This window comes from Bos indicus, chromosome 2 (assembly GCF_029378745.1).
Source record: "Bos indicus isolate NIAB-ARS_2022 breed Sahiwal x Tharparkar chromosome 2, NIAB-ARS_B.indTharparkar_mat_pri_1.0, whole genome shotgun sequence".
Classification (NCBI taxonomy): Eukaryota; Metazoa; Chordata; class Mammalia; order Artiodactyla; family Bovidae; genus Bos; species Bos indicus.
In genome coordinates, this window is record NC_091761.1 from 80,565,532 (window position 1) to 80,585,077 (window position 19,546).

At 35.2% G+C, this 19,546-nt stretch overlaps 1 protein-coding gene across 1 annotated transcript in view; it reads right to left on the bottom strand.

Moving 5' to 3' along the window:
- Window positions 1-19,546, bottom strand: part of TMEFF2 (transmembrane protein with EGF like and two follistatin like domains 2) — a 278,065-nt gene that overhangs the window by 44,073 nt on the left and 214,446 nt on the right. The window contains exons 6-7 of the mRNA XM_019974224.2: window positions 13,127-13,275; window positions 12,152-12,211 (exon numbers count right to left, since the gene is read on the bottom strand). Of these exons, the coding sequence (XP_019829783.1) occupies window positions 12,152-12,211; window positions 13,127-13,275 (209 nt within the window). The remainder of the gene's footprint in view (window positions 1-12,151; window positions 12,212-13,126; window positions 13,276-19,546) is intronic.

Genomic DNA, 19,546 nt, shown 5'->3' on the forward strand with positions numbered 1-19,546 from the left:
AAGAAATAAATATGGCTACCTATATGATTGGAGAATAGCCTTGTAGAGAATTTAAAACAGTAGACAATACACATACAATTTCTACTTGATTTTGGAAAGAGCTAAGTGATCCTATTCCAGTATATTATTTTCCTGATATGATGATGATAATAATCATGATTATAATGAAGATGACAGTGGTTTTCTTAGGATAACATTACAATTAGCTGTATTTCCTAAGCATATACCAATTCATGGCTAATGTGAACAGCTAAGAAGCATATTAAATTGCAGAAAGCAGTCAGCTTGAATTTTAGAATAGACTCTCAACAATATGCTTAGATAAGTGAGAGGTAATGGTTGTCTATCACTGTTGATGGGTGCTCTGCCTACTATTAATTATTTTGCATATAGAAGACAGTGTGGACACTTTATTTAAATGACTTTACAGATAAGTTTCCCTGGCCTGCCTGTTGGTTCCTCCTCATGCTTCCATCACTACATTTCATTAAAAAATCAGAAACAAAGGCATATGTGCCAACTGTGGGGAAGGGTGAGTGGCTGGGTTTGGAGATAGGAGTAAGATTGCTCAGAGATCATTTCAAACAACCAGAAACCTTCAACCTCCCTGGGGCTCTTTAAATAATGGAAAAATAAATAGGAAAAAACCCCAGTGGTGCAAGGTTTGTAGAATAATTGTGACAGTACATGAACAGTCAATCTGCAGAAGTGAATTTGGATGTGTACTGCCTGACAAAACACTAATTGCCTGTTGATTTAAACTCTGTAGACTAATAACATGATCTTTCTGGAATACTTAATTTCTGGAGAACAAATGGAGCTTGTTTATAGGCTTCATTTTCGAACAATTTTTTAAATTTTATTCAAAAATTTTTTTTAGTTAAACAGACATTTATTTCCATTATTAAATGAAATGCTCTCGGGAAGAGGTTTTCTGATGTATGGCTGGAACACACAGATTTGAGTCTTAGAAAATGTGAAAGATAAAAGCAGTGCATGCATGCTAAGTCGCTTTAGTCATGTCCGATTCTTTGCGGTCCCATGGACTGTAGCCAGCCAGCTCTTCTGTCCATGCGATTCTCCAGGCAAGAATACTGCAGTGGATTGCCATGCCCTCGTCCAGGGAATCTTCCTGCCCCAGGGATGGAAACTGTGTCTCCTTTCTCCTGTATCAATCGGCAGGGGGGTTCTTTACCACTAGCACCACCTAAAAGCAGTCGATTTTTTTTTTAATTTGGCCTTGAATATATGTTATAGGAAATGGCAATCCACTCCAGTATTCCTGCCTGGAAAATTCCATGGACAGAAGAGCCTAGTGGGCTACAGTCAGTCCATAGAGTTGCAAAGAGTCAGACGTGACTGAGCAAGTACACTTTCATATGTTACAGGAATATTATCTAACACTACCAAACATTGATGATTCATTCACGGTTCCCCACAAAATCCTCCATCTCATTCTGTTTTGAATAATAAATAAACTTATTCTGTTTGTATTGAAATGAAACATTAACAATGTCACTATAAAGGAAATTTATTGGCATAAATCCTAAGAATTATTTTAGGATACACCCAAAATATTAAACTTGCTTCCTAAGATTTACTCATTTTTGTTAGTTAATGGTCAGACCTCTTTGAATTATATGTTAAGGAAAGGCTTTGAAAGATAACTGCATAAAAACTTTTGCGACTTTCAAAATGTAGAAGGACTTATCAACCCAATATGGTTAATATTGATATATATACAAATATTGTAATTTCTTGGGGGAAAATCCCAGAGGAACTCAGAAGTAGGAAGAAGGGATTGCCCTGTGCTTTTCCAGAGCACTAGAAAGTCTTAAAATCATGAGTTGGCTTTTGGGAGAGCATGTCTAAACTTTACTATATCTAGAAATATAGGAAGATTGGACAAGAACACCCAGAAATGGAAACTCAACAAAGGAGAGTTACATAGGCCGATAGCATTACTCTTAAGTGCTAACCATGGAAGAGGAAATCCTGGCTAAAAACACTTATTATCTATATAAATTTGAGGACAAGAATATCTCTATTGTATACCCTTTTGTATCAGGCTGTCTTAGCTTGATTCCTTAAACATCTAAAGAAAATATGCTCTGTTCAGATTCACTAAATGGCCTCATTATAACTGGGCTTCTTGGAGAATTCAACTCTAAGAAGAGAATGCACTGGCTAAGGAACCAAGGGCTCTAGACAATTCTATCTTATTGCAAATCTATACACTGACATTGAATCTTGGTTTACCGGGGAGGTAACAGCTTACTTTTAGAGTGTTGAAAATGTAGATCTCTGAGTCCACAAGTCTAAGAGATTTGTCATGAATTCAGTAAATATCCAATTCTTGTGTTATCCTATCCCAATAGTCTTCCCCCTGCTCCATGGCTCAGATGGTAAAGAATCTGGCTGCAATGCAGGAGACACAGGTTCCATCCCTGGGTCAGGAAGATTCCCTGGAGAAGAAAATGGCTACCTACTCTAGTACTCCTGTCTGGAGAATCCCATGGACAGAGGAGCCTGGTGGGCTACAGTGCATGGGGTCCCAAAGAGTGGGACACGACTGAGAGACTAACACTTTCACTTTCACTCTCCCAGTTGCCTGTCTCTACCATTCATCCTCTCCACTATGTGATGTGCTGCGCTTGTTGGTTCTCTGCCCTTAACTAAACCTGTCTCTGTCTCCCAACTCTAGCCACTTCCCAAAGCTCACCTGGAACTGTGCTCCATAACTGGCAAAATATCCTCTATCGTCAGATGTGTCACTCAAATTCTCATCTCTCTTCTTGCATACTGAAGCACTAGCTTTCCCTGAAAGTACCAAGTCCCTTCAGCTTTCAGGACTCAGAGGTGGGGATGGTATGCTTTCCTCTTAGGTCCTCCTTACTATTTTCAGGTTACATTCCTCAAGCCTTATTATGATCTTAATGCACTTTATGCCTAGAGTTTAGCTCATAAGTTAGATTTCTCTTGGTTCCATTTGAGTTCAAACTAAAAGTCTGAGCGTCTTACAAATGATCAACTATAGGGAATAAGCTACAACCCATGAAACGAGTAACAGGGTTTAGAAATGCATTTTCTCTGAGAGATTTTAGTTTTTGAGATATTTTAAAATATTTTTAGTTGATTATGTTTGTACACAGTCTCAAATTGTCAAGATGTGAGAATTGAATTTTTAATGTTCTTGATAACGTGGGTTCATATATTTGGGGCATGTCAGACTCATTAACAAAAGAAGTAAATCAAAGTGCTGTAGATATTTTGGGCTCTTTGAAACTGCTTGAATTCTAGATGTTAGTTTTATGGAGAACTATGTGTCTTGAAATTATACAGAGAATTTGAAGATATCCTGCTCTTATTTCAGTTTCACATATTCTACCCATACTTAAACTACTGCTCCTTAGGAAGAGAAATGTCATATTTGAGGTAAAAAGGTAAACCATAGTGGAGAATTATCTCACTTTCACCAGTGATATCTAGATGTTTGAACTCAAACAGCTTTTCCTCTTTGCCTCCTAGGCCAAGAAGACTTGTTTTTCCTCGATGGTCAGTTTTTGTTAAAACTGTTTATTCTGACTTTGACACTTTCCGTAAATATTCTGCACAAGTGGAAAAAATTCCTGTATACTCTGGGGTATAAATGACTAATTTTAAAGCTCAACTAGAAAAAAAAAGTGATACCGTGATCTTGTAGTCCTGTCAAATGTTATTTCCTCTTATTAAATTCCTATTTGGATCACATAGTGTAATAATCTGGTGATCACGTTTTTTAAATGATCAAAATATACCATACATAACATTGTGTTGACTAGGGGAAAACTGAAAAAATGACCATGTAATAAATTTGACATACTAATATGTCAAAGACTTAGAGATGGCAGGGGCTTAATAAGTACTTCTTTATAGGTGAATTAAAAAATAAGCCAAAGGATCTTGCAATAAGTTGTTATATGACTTGGGTAGGAAAAAATAAAACTTCTGTACTTTTTTGATCTTATAAATGACAGTATATGTATAGAAACTCTGAACCCATATGTGAACAAACCATATCCCACACAATGTGTTACATTTCCCATAAAATAAATTCTTTAAAATTTTCAGACCAAAAGGAAACTAACAGCAATAGCTAGCTTACTTGCTGCTTGCTGATGCCTTATGTAACATCTTTTTTTTTTTTTTTTAAGTATAATTGCTTTACAATGGTGTGATAGTTTCTGCTGTACAACAAAGTGAATCATCTATATGTGTATATATATATATATCCCTCCCTTTTGAGCCTCCCACTTCCACCAACCCCACCCCTCTAGGTCATCACAGAACACTGAGCTGAGCTTCCTGTGCTATATGGCTTTCCACTAGCCAATTATTTTACACATGATAGTGTCCATAGGCAGATGAATGGATAAATACGATGTGGTACATACACAAAATACAACATTGCTCTGCCATAAAAAGGAATGAAATTGGGCATTTGTAGTGATGTGAATGGACACAGTCTGTCATATAAAGTGAAATAAGTCAGACGAGAAAAACAAATATAGTGTATTAACACATATATATGGAATCTAGAAAAATGGTACAGATGAACCTATTTCCAGACAAGAATAAATATGCAGACATAGAGAACGGACATATGGACACAGGAGATGGGGAAGGGAAGGATGGGATGAATTGGGAGAGTAACATTGACACATATATACTTACATTTCATCTCACTCAAACTTCAGCTCTGAGGAAATAGGCTTATTATTGAACAGATAAAGAAACTGAGGCTCAGAATGGTTAACTAACTGATTCAAGCTTAAATAAGCAATAATAACACGGCCAGTGTTTCAACGCAGCCCTGTCTGATTGTGATGGCTTTAACCACTAAACTGGCTGTCACACCTTCATAGGAAGGAAAAGTTGATGAGTAACACCTCATGGTGAACAATTTGTTTTAGAAAAAAAGTGTTTCAAATAGGAAAAAAAAAGTGCACATAAATGATTCAGGATGCTTTTATGAACTGGGGCATAAACACAAAGTTTTCCAGTGTGTCTAGCAAGGCCCAAGGCAACTCTTCAGTAGAAAACCTTCATCTGTATTGCAAATACTATTTCTGTGTTTATCTATAACCATGAACATAACATCATATTACAGATGACTGGCTACATGATTTTATGGGGAAAACAATGAAAGCACAGAAGTTCAAGAGAGCAGGAAAAATTGTGAGTTAGAGTTCATAGAAAGCTTTATGAATTTTGCAGCACTCTAAACTAAATCCCAGAGGGGAAAATACTCAAATTGAGACACTTTCCCTCAGAAATCTTGAGAAAATCTTGACATCTTAATTCATTTCCTGAACTTAAATATTTTAGGCTAGTCTGGTGGCACTGTAATAGCCCAGGCAAACATTTTTATTTATTTCCCTGTTGATACCAATATTTGTGCTACAAGCTGCTGTCTGTATTTGCTGCTATTTATTTATTTATTTCCTACAGATCAAATTATTGGCCTAGACATAACGTGCTTTCTGGTGAAGTGTTCCTTGTGTTCACAAGCAAATAGAAAAAGTTTCCATTTTAAATGCAGATTTTTGCCGCATGACTGAATTAATTAGTATTAAAAATATGATATGGAGTCACTTGGCAGTCATGTTTATATATATATAGTAGAAGGGCAATTGAGGGAAATAGTAAATAAATCAAGCAAGTGCCTTTTTTGCATGGGTGGCTGGTCAATACATCAAAATACTGCATCCAGCTCCAGGTCAACCATTTACTGTCTTTGAGCTGCGATTTTATTTCCCCTAAATATTTGTAACACTATTCTATTGAACTGATGTTAAAGCAAATAAGATAATGTGGATGGATCTTTGTAAAACTACAAAGTGTCACACACACACATTTTCTATTAATGCACATTACTTGGTAACAAATCCTATTCCCTTTGGCTTCACCTGTGTATGTGGATAAATAGGAAAAAGAACAGGAGAATTTTAAGACCAAACAATATAGTGCTTATAATATATAGACATAAGTTCAAAGAGAAGAGTAACTCTGGGCCATCTCACAGCAATGGGGATATCATGGTGAAACAGTTTTGAATCTAGATTCAAAACGGGTTAACCTTTAAGGTGTAGTGTCAGTCCCAAAGCCTCTAAGAATGTTAGGTAGTGATGCTTCTCCCCTGATCCCTCACCATTCACATTTTGCTGGAATCTGAAATTAGCAAAGATGCTTTGAGCCTTAGCTCTATCACATAGTCTTTTTACTTAATCTTCCTGAACCTCCATTTCTCACCTGTCAAATGAATATAATATCTCCCTCAGATTTCAGTTGTCAAGACAGAAGGAGACAATATATGTGAAAAGCCTTTGTAAATTGCAATGGCTTCTACAGAGAACAAGTTATTATGACAATTCACTTAGGCTATCTAGATACCCTTTCAAGATGTCAGTTTCCTCTTAGTGTAGAAAAATGGGTTTATGGAATAATAATAGGATGGATAGAATTTGGTTTAAATGTGTAGTTCTGGTTATTTTCTTCCACATTTCAGACCCGAGCTTAATATCTAAATTATTGCTTAAAGATAAGGAAAAAAGAACATTTCCTAAAAATTAATCCTGCCTAAATTTTATAAGAAATAGTGAACAACCAGTGTAATGTAGATCAAGTAGACACATGGACTCCATAACTAGACTCAGAGCTAAGAAGAGCCTGGCTCCCTCCCTAGAGTGGGAATGACTCAGGACTTATTTTCCTCATTAACAACTAATAAAAACAGGGGGGTTTCTCTTCCCCATATACAGGCTGTAATCTAACATATCCTTTATCTGTACTCAAGCTTTCTGACTGTTCTGTTATCCTGTTGAACCTGTAGCTACATGAGAAAGACAGACTGCGTGTGCTTTCTCTTGGAGCTATTTTCCTCAGTACTCTGGGTTATTTATTTTTCAATTTGAAAATATACATGAATCTAACTAATTACTTTAGTCTGCCATAGGAACCCTATCATTGAGTTATATATATTTTAATGCTATGCTCTAGAATGTTATCAAAAATTGATTTAAAAATCCCCAGCCATATAAAGAGCCTCTTGGCATATTTTATAAAAATCACTGTTGAAGATCTTATCCATTCTATATTTTCCAGTGATGCCTTATAAGATCTACACTAAATATTTCCTTAGAATTTAGTTCCAAAGAAACTTTGGCCTCTGAACTGATTATTTTCATCAGACAGTGAAAGACCTAAGCTTCATTTTAGCAGAGATTTCCATTGACATGTTTACCTTTGTAAAGCCCAGGACAGAAGAATGCATATAATAACCAAATATTTGTTGAATGAATTGATTCAATAATAATTTCTCTTTTCATATTGATTGCAAGAATGCTTAGTGTGCTAAATGCAGTAACTGTAATAGTCTACGTTGCTGATATATTTATTTTCCTCAAAAGTTCAGCTTTTATGTTTTCAATTTCTCTTTTAAAAATTCATTGACTATATTTCAATTGTAAGTTGCTGCAAATATTTTGGAAATCAGTACAGAATGGCATTAAAAATATATTTTATTTTCCAGATGATAAAAGAAAGACTAGTTTAACTTCATGATTGTTTTGCTTGTTTGTTTTTTTTTACATCTGCTGCTGCTGCTGCTAAGTCGCTTCAGTCGTGTCCGACTCTGTGTGACCCCATAGACGGCAGCCCATCAGGCTCTGCTGCCCCTGGGATTCTCCAGGCAGGAACACTGGAGTGGGTTGCCATTTCCTTCTCCAATACATGAAAGTGAAAAGTGAAAGTGAAATTGCTCAGTCGTGTCCGCCGCTTCGCGACCCCATGGACTGCAGCCTACCAGGCTCCTCTGTCCATGGGATTTTCCAGGCAAGAGTACTGGAGTTAATAACTTATAAAATTAAGCATAGTTTTACCAGAAAAAAATACATAGTCTTTTTTATGAAGCATGACCAGACTTTCAGACAGAAAAGCAACCCAATCAGAAAATATACATATCAGATAAAGAAAAACAAAATAGTTGCACTTCATTTCTTTTTTCATTACAAAACATGAGGGCAACACACACACACACACACACACACACACACACACACACATCTATAAAGACAATGTTGCAGATTTCAAGAGATGTAAAACATTTGCTATTTAAAAACTTCCAGAAGGAAAGTTTAATATTAGCATTTTGAAACAATGGAAATCCCTGAAAGCCCCAGCTTTGTGGTTTTATAAAACTGTGTTCTCCGAACCTTTCTGCTAGTGAACAGGAAGACCTAAATCTAAGCCCATCTTAGACTGATGAACGGAGAATAGCATTAAGTGGCTTGTTTAGCTCATCAGACAGGGATCCTGTCTGCCTTGAAACAAAGAGACCCAAAGCTCTCCATTCAGGACTCACTAATGCCTTGTGTCTCATTAAAGAAGAGAGGGCAAAATAGAGACCCAAGTCAGACACAATTAACAAGTACTGCTGGCAGGGATGATGTGGCAAATTTTTTGGTTTCTTAGTGTCCATTTCAGTTTTGTGCCTGGAAGGGTCTGGGAATTCACAGCTCTGCATAAACTCAGTCAGGCTCTAATCTTGCTGGGGGCATGGTTCTTGTGGTTTGCATTAATTTTTTCATAAATGAGCCCCTACTAGTCCTTACTGGAGTTTCTCTTTTTAAGGTTAAATAAAAATGAAATACAGCATATTTATTTTTAGATTTAGGCTTTCTTTAAAGTATATTTCCATTTTTGTAATCAGATATATGTGTTCTTATATTAACAGCTGCAAGGTAGGCTCAAAGGGAAGAATGTTAGAGGCGGGTAGCTCAAAGTTTTAAACTATAATATTAAAGACAGGTAAGGAGAAAAAGGAGAATGCATTAAAGATCTGTACCTCTCTGTGTTGTGAGAGCACATGAATGTTTGTCTAACAGGGGAAGTGACTGACATTAAATTAGCTGTGAGCACTAGCAAACTTCTAGGAAAAGGAATCACCCAGTTCCTGTTTTCCCTCCTTGGGGAGTTTTGAGCTTGTGAAACAAATTAAGAGGACAATAAAATACTGAGTCTCCATTTGGGGCCCTTTTACTTTTTCTAAAGGTTGAGTCCCCAAATTCAGGAAAATGCAAATACTATGGGAAGCATGGAAATGCTGAAAAGTGAAAGTGAAAGTCTCTCAGTTGTGTCCGACTCTTTGAGACCCCATGGACTATACTGTCCAACAGTCCATGGAATTCTCCAGGCCAGAATACTGGCGTGGGTAGCCTTTCCTTTCTCCAGGGGATCTTCCCAACCCAGGGACCTAACCCAGGTCTCCCACATTGCAGGCAGATTCTTTACCAGCTGAGCCACAAAAGAAGTCCTAGAAAGACTGAGGGAAATGACTACTTTTTGGACAAAGGAGCCTGGTAGGCTACAGTCCACGGGGTCACAAAGAGTCGGACACAATTGAGGGACTAAGCACACACAGCATAACTATTATTTAAATAATGTCTAAAAAGTGTATATATTACATTTTAATAAGCTCATTGATGAAGATAAACATCTAAATTAAATCCAGGGGAATTTTAAAGTGTGCAATCAATGTTTAATTAGAAATTGCAAGCTTCCATTGACATTATCTTTGTTCCTGTCTTAAATCTGGATTTCAACAAATGTTATTTTTAAACTTTACTTTTTATCTCAAAAGTTTTTCTTTGGGATTTACTAGATAAGCCTGATGTCAAATTAGAACATCTCAGACAACATTTAGTGTCTAGTTAGTTTTCATTTGCATGTATTTAAAAACACATTCTTATGTTCAATAAAGACATAGATAGGAAAGAAACAATGTCAACTAAAAGCACTGACACTGAAGACCAGAGATGATCTGTTTGAAACCAAGCTCAAATATAAAATATTTTTTGGAATAAAAATTCAGCTTCCCAAACTGACAATGGACAAACCATTAACATGCAGTATGCATAATATTGAGAGAATTGCATACTCCCTTCCATTTACTGATACAAATTTATACATGCAAATATATTTGCACATTGATGCTAATCAACTTGAACTGTTCTTTGTTTCAGGGACAAAATTCTCAGGAAGAGGTTTGATTTTCCTATGAGTTCAATGGAAAAGATATTCACAAAATGTAACATTTTTGATGATTTTTTTCTAAATGAATTAATTTGCAAAACAGGTATAAAAATATCTTAAGTGCATTTAGTAAGTTACTCCTTGTATAAAAATGAGATTCTTGTAAAACCTTCAAATATTTTAGGCTACAGTAAAATTAAATATGTCAGGTGGTGATTTAAAATGCCAATATATAGTTATTATTTATAATAAAATATAGAATTTAAATTTGACATCATTTAAAATGTAAAGCATGCTATTAGCTTCAGACTTCAATTTTCCATTATTATCTTTCATTACTTTCAGTATTTTCCTGTAGATCAGCATATTCCAAAGTACATTCTTGGTGACACTAGTTATGAAAACTATGCCACAAAAAAATGTGTTATTCATCAACAAGTTTGATAAAAGCTATGTGTTATTAGGAATTATTCATAATTGTGTTGTGTGTGATAATAACATAATTTTATTTAAAAAGGGTTGATCTTTTAGAGATGTAAGCTAAAGTATTTATGAATAAAATGATGTAATTTCTAGAATGATTTCCACATATTTTGAAAGTGAAGAAAGATGGGATGTGGGGATGGGGTTAGGTCAGCCATGGATTGATGTTACTCAGTTTGAGTGATGAATACCTTTGGGTTCATTTTACTATATGGCCTATATTTGTGTGTATTTTGTATATGTGAGAAATTCTGCACAAGACATAAAAAGCATTAAATAAATAAAAGATGCATATTTCTTAAAAGTTTTATACTGCATGTAAAAGCTATGAGGAGTTCTAGGTTAAAAAAAAAATCATTTGTTTATCTGGGATCTTCTCAAACTACTGACCAGGGACTCCTCTTTTCAAGGAACGTGTATCAATAGGTCTCCTGGACATTTTGGAAATTGCTATATAGTGTCTATGTAGAACTAATGTCTTTTTCCATGGATCATTGTTCATGATAATTCTAGACTACTAGCACACAAAAATATTTATTTACATGTTGAAAATTAAGGTAAAATGGAAAATTTTTAAAAAGAATTATTATTTCCAAATTCTGAGATGTTTGAAGTATCTATAAGTAAAACATCTAATTTTTAAAAATTTCATCAAGATTTATTATGTGTATAAACATACTGGCAGAAATAGTGCTAAAGGAAATACAGTTTCAAAAAGAGTGAATAATAGTCCATATTTCTTAAGCATTTTTTCCATTGGATATTAGCCATAAATCTAGTTATAGATATTTAATAACTAAATGAAAAACTGTTTTAAAAAAACGACATATCATTATCAACATCAATAATTTTATTATATTTTTATCCTAAATTTCTATGAAATTTAAGAATCTGTTAAAAATCACATTTGAATACCCATAAATTATTTCTCACTCAAGCAAACTATATTAGGCAAAAATATTCCTCAGAATAATATTCTATAATTGCTAAATAAGATTTACATTTCTGCATAAAATGCTTTATAATTTTGCATGTGTCAGAGTATAATTTTACTCTATAAAATTATAAATGTATAATTTTGCATTTTAGTTTCTAAGTAAATTATTTTATTATTTTTGAAATAAGTTAACCATACCTTCTAAACTTTGCATCAGAGTAAAGACAGCCTGTATTGCTATTTATAGATGTCCTTTCTTTCCAGCTTTTTTAGAGACTAGAAGACTCCTTTATTGTTGACTTTTATAAAAATTCAAACTAGAACATTTGCATTAATTACAATATACCACCAAGAATTGCATTAATTTCCATTGATGCCCATTAATTTGATAAATGTTTTGTCATTTGTACCATTTGCACTGTCAAAACAAGTTAATTATGTCTTACTGACATTTTTGACAATTGCTTTAACTGCAAAAAAAAGTATCTTATTTGCTTCCACAAAAATTCAATCTTATCTATTGAAAATTTGAACTAAATAAGAGAAGACTAGCCCATGTCAGGAGTCTTACAAGATCAACTTAGGATCAATGGTAAATAATGATACCTCAGAATTCTTTAATAGCAGTGCTCATATTTTGAAGTGGAAAATATTATGTACCTGCAAAATCTGTTCTTGCATAATGCCCATCTTCAGATTTAGTGGTTGTAGTTGTGTTATCTGTGTTAAAAAAATTAACAATAAAGATTGATTAACTTGTTACCCAGATATCTGTCTAACAGTATTTTCACTACAATTAAGGAGTTTTCAAATATATTTCTAAGTAATCTTTATACAAAACAGATTTAAAATATCAATTTCTGTTTAAGACTGACAAATAGAAAGATATAGGCTTTCTAATGCTTAGGGCGAGGAAAAGTTTCAAACTATAACTGAGATAAGTTGGGCAAAAGAATAACAAATCAAAACCCAAGAAAATATTTGTTTCTGAACAAGAAACAAAATAGAACATTCTGGGACATCCCAATTATAAAATGGACTTGAAATATTTCTATTGGCTCAATATATAACAATGGTGTGATTTGCTTTGATTTCAATGTTATACAATAAATCTTTATATTCTTTGCTAAAAATGAGTTTAACTTTCTTTTTACCCTGTTCAAGGAGTGTACCTACAATTTTTTGAATATTGGACTCAGTGTTGATGGCATTGTGAAGACGCAGTGCCATTATACAGAAAAAAAGTATGGACCATTGCCAATAGGCCCTATAATCACCACAATTGTTACAGTAAAATTTACTGTCCATTGTAAACCAAACTTGTGTTTCAAAAATGAAGTCCCTGCCTAATAAAGGATTATCTCCACTTTTCATTACTATGTAAAGACTGAGTGAAGTGAAAGTCGCTCAGTATGTCTGACTCTTTGTGACCCCATGGCCTATACAGTCCAGGGAACTCTCTAGGCTAGAATAATGGAATGGGTAGCCTTTCCCTTCTCCAGGGGATCTTCCCAACCCAGGGATCGAACCCAGGTCTCCCGCATTGCAGGCAGATTCTTTACCAGCTGAGCCACAAGGGAAGCCCATGCAAAGACTAAAGATATTCTTTAAAATGAATTTTGGTGTGAGTATTACCTTGACATCGACCCAATGACATGACTTCAATTTTCTCCTGTTTCTGACATGACGCTTCTTTGATTTGACATGCATTATCATAAGATTTCCCATCAGAAGCACACAGGGGATTGAAGTTGGTTTGAGAACAGTCAATGTTGCACACACACCTAAAGGGAGAGAGAAATAAAATGTGCAACATCAATGGTGTTGTTACCACATTATAAATAAAACACAAAGAGGAAGAATTGCTAGGTTGGCAAAATGCAAGTTGGCAAAATTGAATTGTATCCTTCCAGGGGAAGTTCCTTCACTCTTCTCCCTGAGATGAAAAGAAACATAGAACTAATCTAAAATAATTCAAAAGACTGAGCAATGGATAAAAAATAAAAAAGGGGAAACTCAGAAAATAATCATCAGTTAATCTCTGCCACTGGAACTTTTAAAATATGTACATAAACTTCCCTGCTGATGCCTGCAGAATTTGAATAGGCTGAAGTAGCCATGAAATTCTGCTTTACAATTTCCTTAAATGAAATCTACTGTGTTACTTCTTTTCTCAGGATATTTGAATGGTGAAAGCTTGAGGAAAATGACTCAGAGGACATTTCAGAGAATGTATACATGGAGATTATTTGGAATGCAATCAGGAGTTAAATTTCTTCAGCGTATATGCAGATACACATAAGATGTGCTAAACAGGAATGGTCAGTGTTCTTTAGTATTTAGAGGAGATCATCAAACCCTTTGAGAATCAAATGAAAGGTATAGACCTCTCCTCAGAAGCACTGTACTCATGTAAACAACTGTGCATAATATTTTAGGGGTTTCACGGGCCCCTTGTAGCCTGTGCCATTAAACTCTTTCCCAAATACATACTACTCTCTCTGTTTTCTGTTTTAAATAAGTTGATTATCACTCATGATTTTAATAGATTTCTTAATAGAAATAAAAATTTGGTGAATTAATGAAAATTAGTTTACTTGAATTAAGAGAATTAGATATTTTAAAGCAAGCTTCTTAGGATTTTTCCTATGTCCTTGTAACTCACCGTATTTTACAATCTACTTTTTCACTCAGAATATTGTGTTTATATGTGCAAATATGTTACTGCCTTAGAATATAAACTCCTGTTTAAAATTTTTATTAATATTTCTATTACTTTTCTAAACAGATGATAAGATTCTTGAAGTGATGAATCACACATTTCACTTCTGTATATTTTACTTGGAGCTGAGCATAGGATGTAAGGATAACAAAAACAAGCAGCTGACAACATGCTGGGTTCTGAACACGCATTGCTTTCTTTAACCTTTGAAACAGCCATTTTACAGACCAATGATATTACATAAGGTCAGAGAGATAGTAAACTGTGGAACAAGGACCCCCCACAGATGTGTTAAACTAAAATACAATCCTTTCTGCCCACCACAGGCTGTGTATTAGTTTCCTGGAAAACTTTTAAACATAGTCGTTTATAGGCAGGTTTCTGGGCCCCTTTAAATCTGGGGCAGGGGGAAGCCTAGGGTTCTGTATTCTTAGTTAATCAGCCTGGCATCAGACTCATTTCCTGCCAATCACTGCTTGATTGGTTTGTTGACTGAGTGAGAGAGGGTTTGTCTACACACTAGTGTCTCTCAGAGTGTAGTCTTGAAACCATCTGTATCAGAATTACCTAGATCTTGGTTAAAAATGTTGGCAGATAATGTGCTAATCCATTTATTTTATTTTTTTTAATAAGAGAATTATTCTAGGAACAGTTGGTTATTTTTAATAGTTCACTTAGGTACAAATAAGAGAGATGGCAACCATCTCTAATGCTTAAGTCATTGAGAGCGGTGTTCCTACCTTGGCCATGATGGTGCTACATGATGACAGCTACTGGGATCACAATATTGCTTCTTTGGCTGATTCTTGGCATCTGAAAAATCTGAGATCAGGAGCTGCTACATGTTCAAAGAGCTTTTGGTCCTTGTGATAAAGAATTGGGAGAAGTGACTGTAGCTCAGGCTTGTTCTCAATAAAGAGGAAAGGGGACAGATTTTTGTATTTTTTAAAAGATAGCTTCATTTATGTTGAGGAGAGTTGAGGTTTTGACTATTGTTGTGTTGGACTCTAGAGACCATCCCCTTGAAAGACACTGAAATAATTATCTGTTAGCAGCAGCAGAACAGAAAAGAAGGTATGTGAGAACCTATGAACATCTAGAACAAACTAGGTATTATATCAAGGGATTTTCAGGTTTCTCCAAGTTGAATACAAAGAAATTCAGGGATGTACATCACATATAATCTTGCCAGGAAAAAAAAAAAAAAGACTGGCAATTCAGAAATCCATTTGATATCATAACAAAATAGCAAATGAGAATAGAGATGGAAAGATAAAATTTGGTTGAATTGAACTGGCCAGATTCAACATTTCAGTGAAGAACTCAACTAAACCATAGTACAAATAAATTAAACAATTATTTGGAAAGTCTAACAATAACACTGTTTTCCAGTGGGCTATTTCTTTTTTCCCTTTGACTGATCTGATATTAGTCCCATAGACTTTTTGCTGCCGATACCTTCTTCCCTTTCCTTTTCCAGCATTGCTCATTCAGGGATATCCTTTCAAGGTTTGTTTCCCCTTTGGAAATTCCTCACTCTTGCTGCCTCAAATAAAGCCTTTCAGGAAATGCCTAAGAAAAAAAGTTCAGACATTTGGCATTTCTATTCTCATCTCAAAAGGAGGACCTAGACTCTTTTAGGTGAAAGTAAGGTAAGAGTTTTGCCATAAGCTTCAGGCAAGCATGGGTTACACTCATCTTTTCTCTACTGCACAGTGTCATTATATAATACATCCCCTCCTTCCTCTGTCCTCTTTGAGCCTTGCCTATGTTAAATAAATGCATGAGTATAATCAATTTGCTCATGAATTTCAGTATCAATTGGAAATTTGAAATCTATGGAGAATATTTTTCTTTCTTTGAATAAGTGGAAGAAGCTTCGTTGATTGCTGAAATGGCTTAAAAACTATGTAGATCAGGGAAAAGGAAATGTTGGGATTGGCTTAAAAAGACCTAATATTTCTACATTATTAAAAACCAATGAATTCTGAATACATTATTATTATTTACTATATTTTTTGTACCTAAGTATATTAAGCTTAACTAGTTAGAAGACCATGCAGGATTCCAGGATCAGAGTCTCAAACTCTAAAGTCCATTTTGACTTTTATCAGTAGCGGCTAATCTTTGTGTTCCTGCCCTGCCCAAGACCTTTCACATACACTAAACTTTTAGTAACTGTGGTTTCAATACATACATAAGTGAAATGAACGAACAGAGCAAAAGGATTTTATATTTTTAAAGAAAGGATAAAATTAATCCAAATTCTCATCACTCTACTGCCATAAAAGTAGACATACGGTAGCTGATAAATATTTTTCTTGCCAAATATTAAATGTCCTCACTGAAATCAATGAATATTCAATTGAATTTAAGAATAATGGTAATAATAATAGCTTATTCAATGACAGTGCCTGTCCCAGTGTTATATGCTTTATATGTTATTACTCCTTTTATCCTTCTATCTCTATGAGGTAGTTACTATCTCCATCTTGGGCTTCCCTGGTGGCTCAGATGGTAAAGAATCCACCTGCAATATGGAAACCTGGGTTTGATCTCTGGGTTGGGAAGATCCCCTAGAGGAGGGCATGGCAACCCATTCCAGTATTCTTGCCTGGAGAATCCCCATGGACAGAGGAGCCTGATGGGCTACAGTCCACGGGGTTGTAAAGAGGCGGACACGACTGAGTGACTAAGCACAGCACACAGTATTTTTGTCCTACAGATAAGAAAATGTAGGCTTGGAGAAGTCACACAGCTTGTAAGGAGAAGAACCTAATTTCAGATACAGGCAGTCTGATGCCAAAACCTGCACTGTTCTACATACTGTTTAGTACAATGAAAAACAAAAAAGATCCAAATTCCTGCTGTTAACTAATTAAAGGAATACTCTGGATGAATAAGGCTTGAAAAAACAGTTATGTCTACTTTTGGAATATTTATCATGATTTTATGAATTTAAATCATGTTGACTCAGTCTCTGTCTTCTCAAACAAGTGATTTGTCAGAGATTATTAGTGAGTATGTGAATTAGTGAATATGTCAGAGACTATTAGTTTTAAAAAATTCTGAACAACATCTGGTATTAGAATGAGTAACTGAGATGTATTCAATGAATCTGATTATTTAAGGCATCAGTTGTTCAGAATATTTTATCTTTAAGGAAACCCTATATAAAGGTGGCTCCACAGAAAAACACACAGAGACAGGCACATATGAAATGACTCTACTGAAATGACAAAATCTAGCACTAAATGCAAGTCTGCTTCAAAACTTAGAGTCTGGAAGTTCTAGAAGCTCATATTCATGGCACAAGGGGGGTTTGTCTATTTATGCAAGTGAATGAATTTGTGTATGTATGTATGTGGAGAGGGGGCTGCCTGGTGATGTTGACTACATCGTTAATGTGCCTATTCTTTAGTTCATATCTTTACCTTTCTGCAATCTTCTCAAGGGAAATGTGTCTCTTTTACTTTTGAATTTTACCTGGTACCTAGGACAGTGTGTCACAGCAAGTCTTTAATAAATGCTTGCTGAATGAATTACTGAGATAATGGTAGGATGGAGGTGGAAAAAATTAAAGAAAATAGTCATTGTCTAGACATCAACACATAGGAGAGAGAACCATTGCTATATTCAGATAAATTCTCACCTAACTTTGTGCTGCTTGGCACATGGAATCTCTAAGGAAGGAGTAGGATCTTGAAGAACTAAGGTTCACTCCCTTCTTTTATTTGTGTCTACACGGACAAAGGAAACAGAGCCCTCATTAGCCCTTAGCCACTTCAATGGCATAGAATTCCAATTATAATATAAAAAGATGTTTTCAGGTTACTACTTATATTTTGTGGTATTTGGGTGCAGTTCTTAACAGCCATTTGAATACGGATGTGACTTGTCAGTTTAGTGATGTTTCAAACTATTGAAAAATATAAGACTCTGATAAAAAAGGTGACAGAATTATCGTATTAATGGTGAGAATGCAGGTCACTCTGTGCTTTCACAGCTTATGTAAATTAATCCAGGATTTTTCTTTCTATAGAAAGAAAAAAATGAAAGGCGAACATTTTAAAAACAGAAACTACCCCTTCTTCCCTGCATTTGGCAAATAATTGCATTATTATTCATTCTGAGAGGAGTAACTGGTTAATTATAGCATGTCACAAGTATTTAATATGAGCCAAGAATTTGTAAGGCTGAGGACTGCATGGATGCCTTTAAGGTTTTTGTGTTTTCTTTTATTCTCCTTTTTTTTTTTTTTAACCTATCTCAGTCTTTTGACACTTTGACACTGCGATTACATAGATCTCTTTTCTTCTAGGCTACAAAGAAAAAGAATCAGCCCTACTTGAAAATAATAATTTCAGGGGTCTCTATGTGGAAATACTCCCCTCTGAAAGGCCTTCAAAGAAAATTAACATTGACTGAAAACCTTAGCTGAAAACCTAGCTTAGCAAGAAAGAAGAGAAACATCCAATAATTTTAAAAGATCCTTTGATGGAGTGAAGAATCTAAGTTATACTAAGTAAAATGTGCTATCTAAGACAACTCACATACATTTACAATTACCCCATGAATATTTTGGGGTGTCTGACATTAATTTAGAACTCTCCTGAAACGCCTCTTACAAGGATGTTCTGAAATAAGTTAAACAAGCCTTTCCCACTGTATTTAAGAACGACTCATCATCCACCAGAGTGAGAGGATGTGAGTGCTGCCAGGTAGCACATTACTTATTCATGTGTCTGCTTTGTGGTTGCCCTCTAATTTCACTAGATTTTGTTTCATCTATTAAACATGCCTGTCACTTATTCCTCTCCCAAGGTCCTTGATCTGGTGTCCATTCAGAATTTTACCACACAACACTCTTAATCAGTTTGAAATATCCCACAAGAGGTTTTGATCTACAGTTAGTTGCATTGCAGTGACCGTGATTTCGGGGCTGTTTCAGACCATGACTGGTTTGTTTCCCTGGAGCTTGTCTGTCTCTGAGGTTACGACGCAGAACCCTTCTGGCCCAGCCAGTAAATGAGGTCAGAGCTGCCATCAGTGTCCTCTGTCAAGACTGTAATGGATGAGCTGCATGGTATTAGTAACAGCAAAAACAGTGTGTACCTTTCATTCAAGAGTTCTGTGATACTTTACATGCATTTATTCAATTTTCATGTCACTCCTTTTGATGGAACTTGATTATAAGTATTTTACCTGTAAGGAAACTACAGGAACAACTGAATTGTGGGCAAAAATGAGCCAAAGAGGTGTGAAAATTCATTAAAAAGTTAACCCTCTGTACAGAGGGTGGAAAAGTGCTGACTGGGAGGTGAGATGAGGAA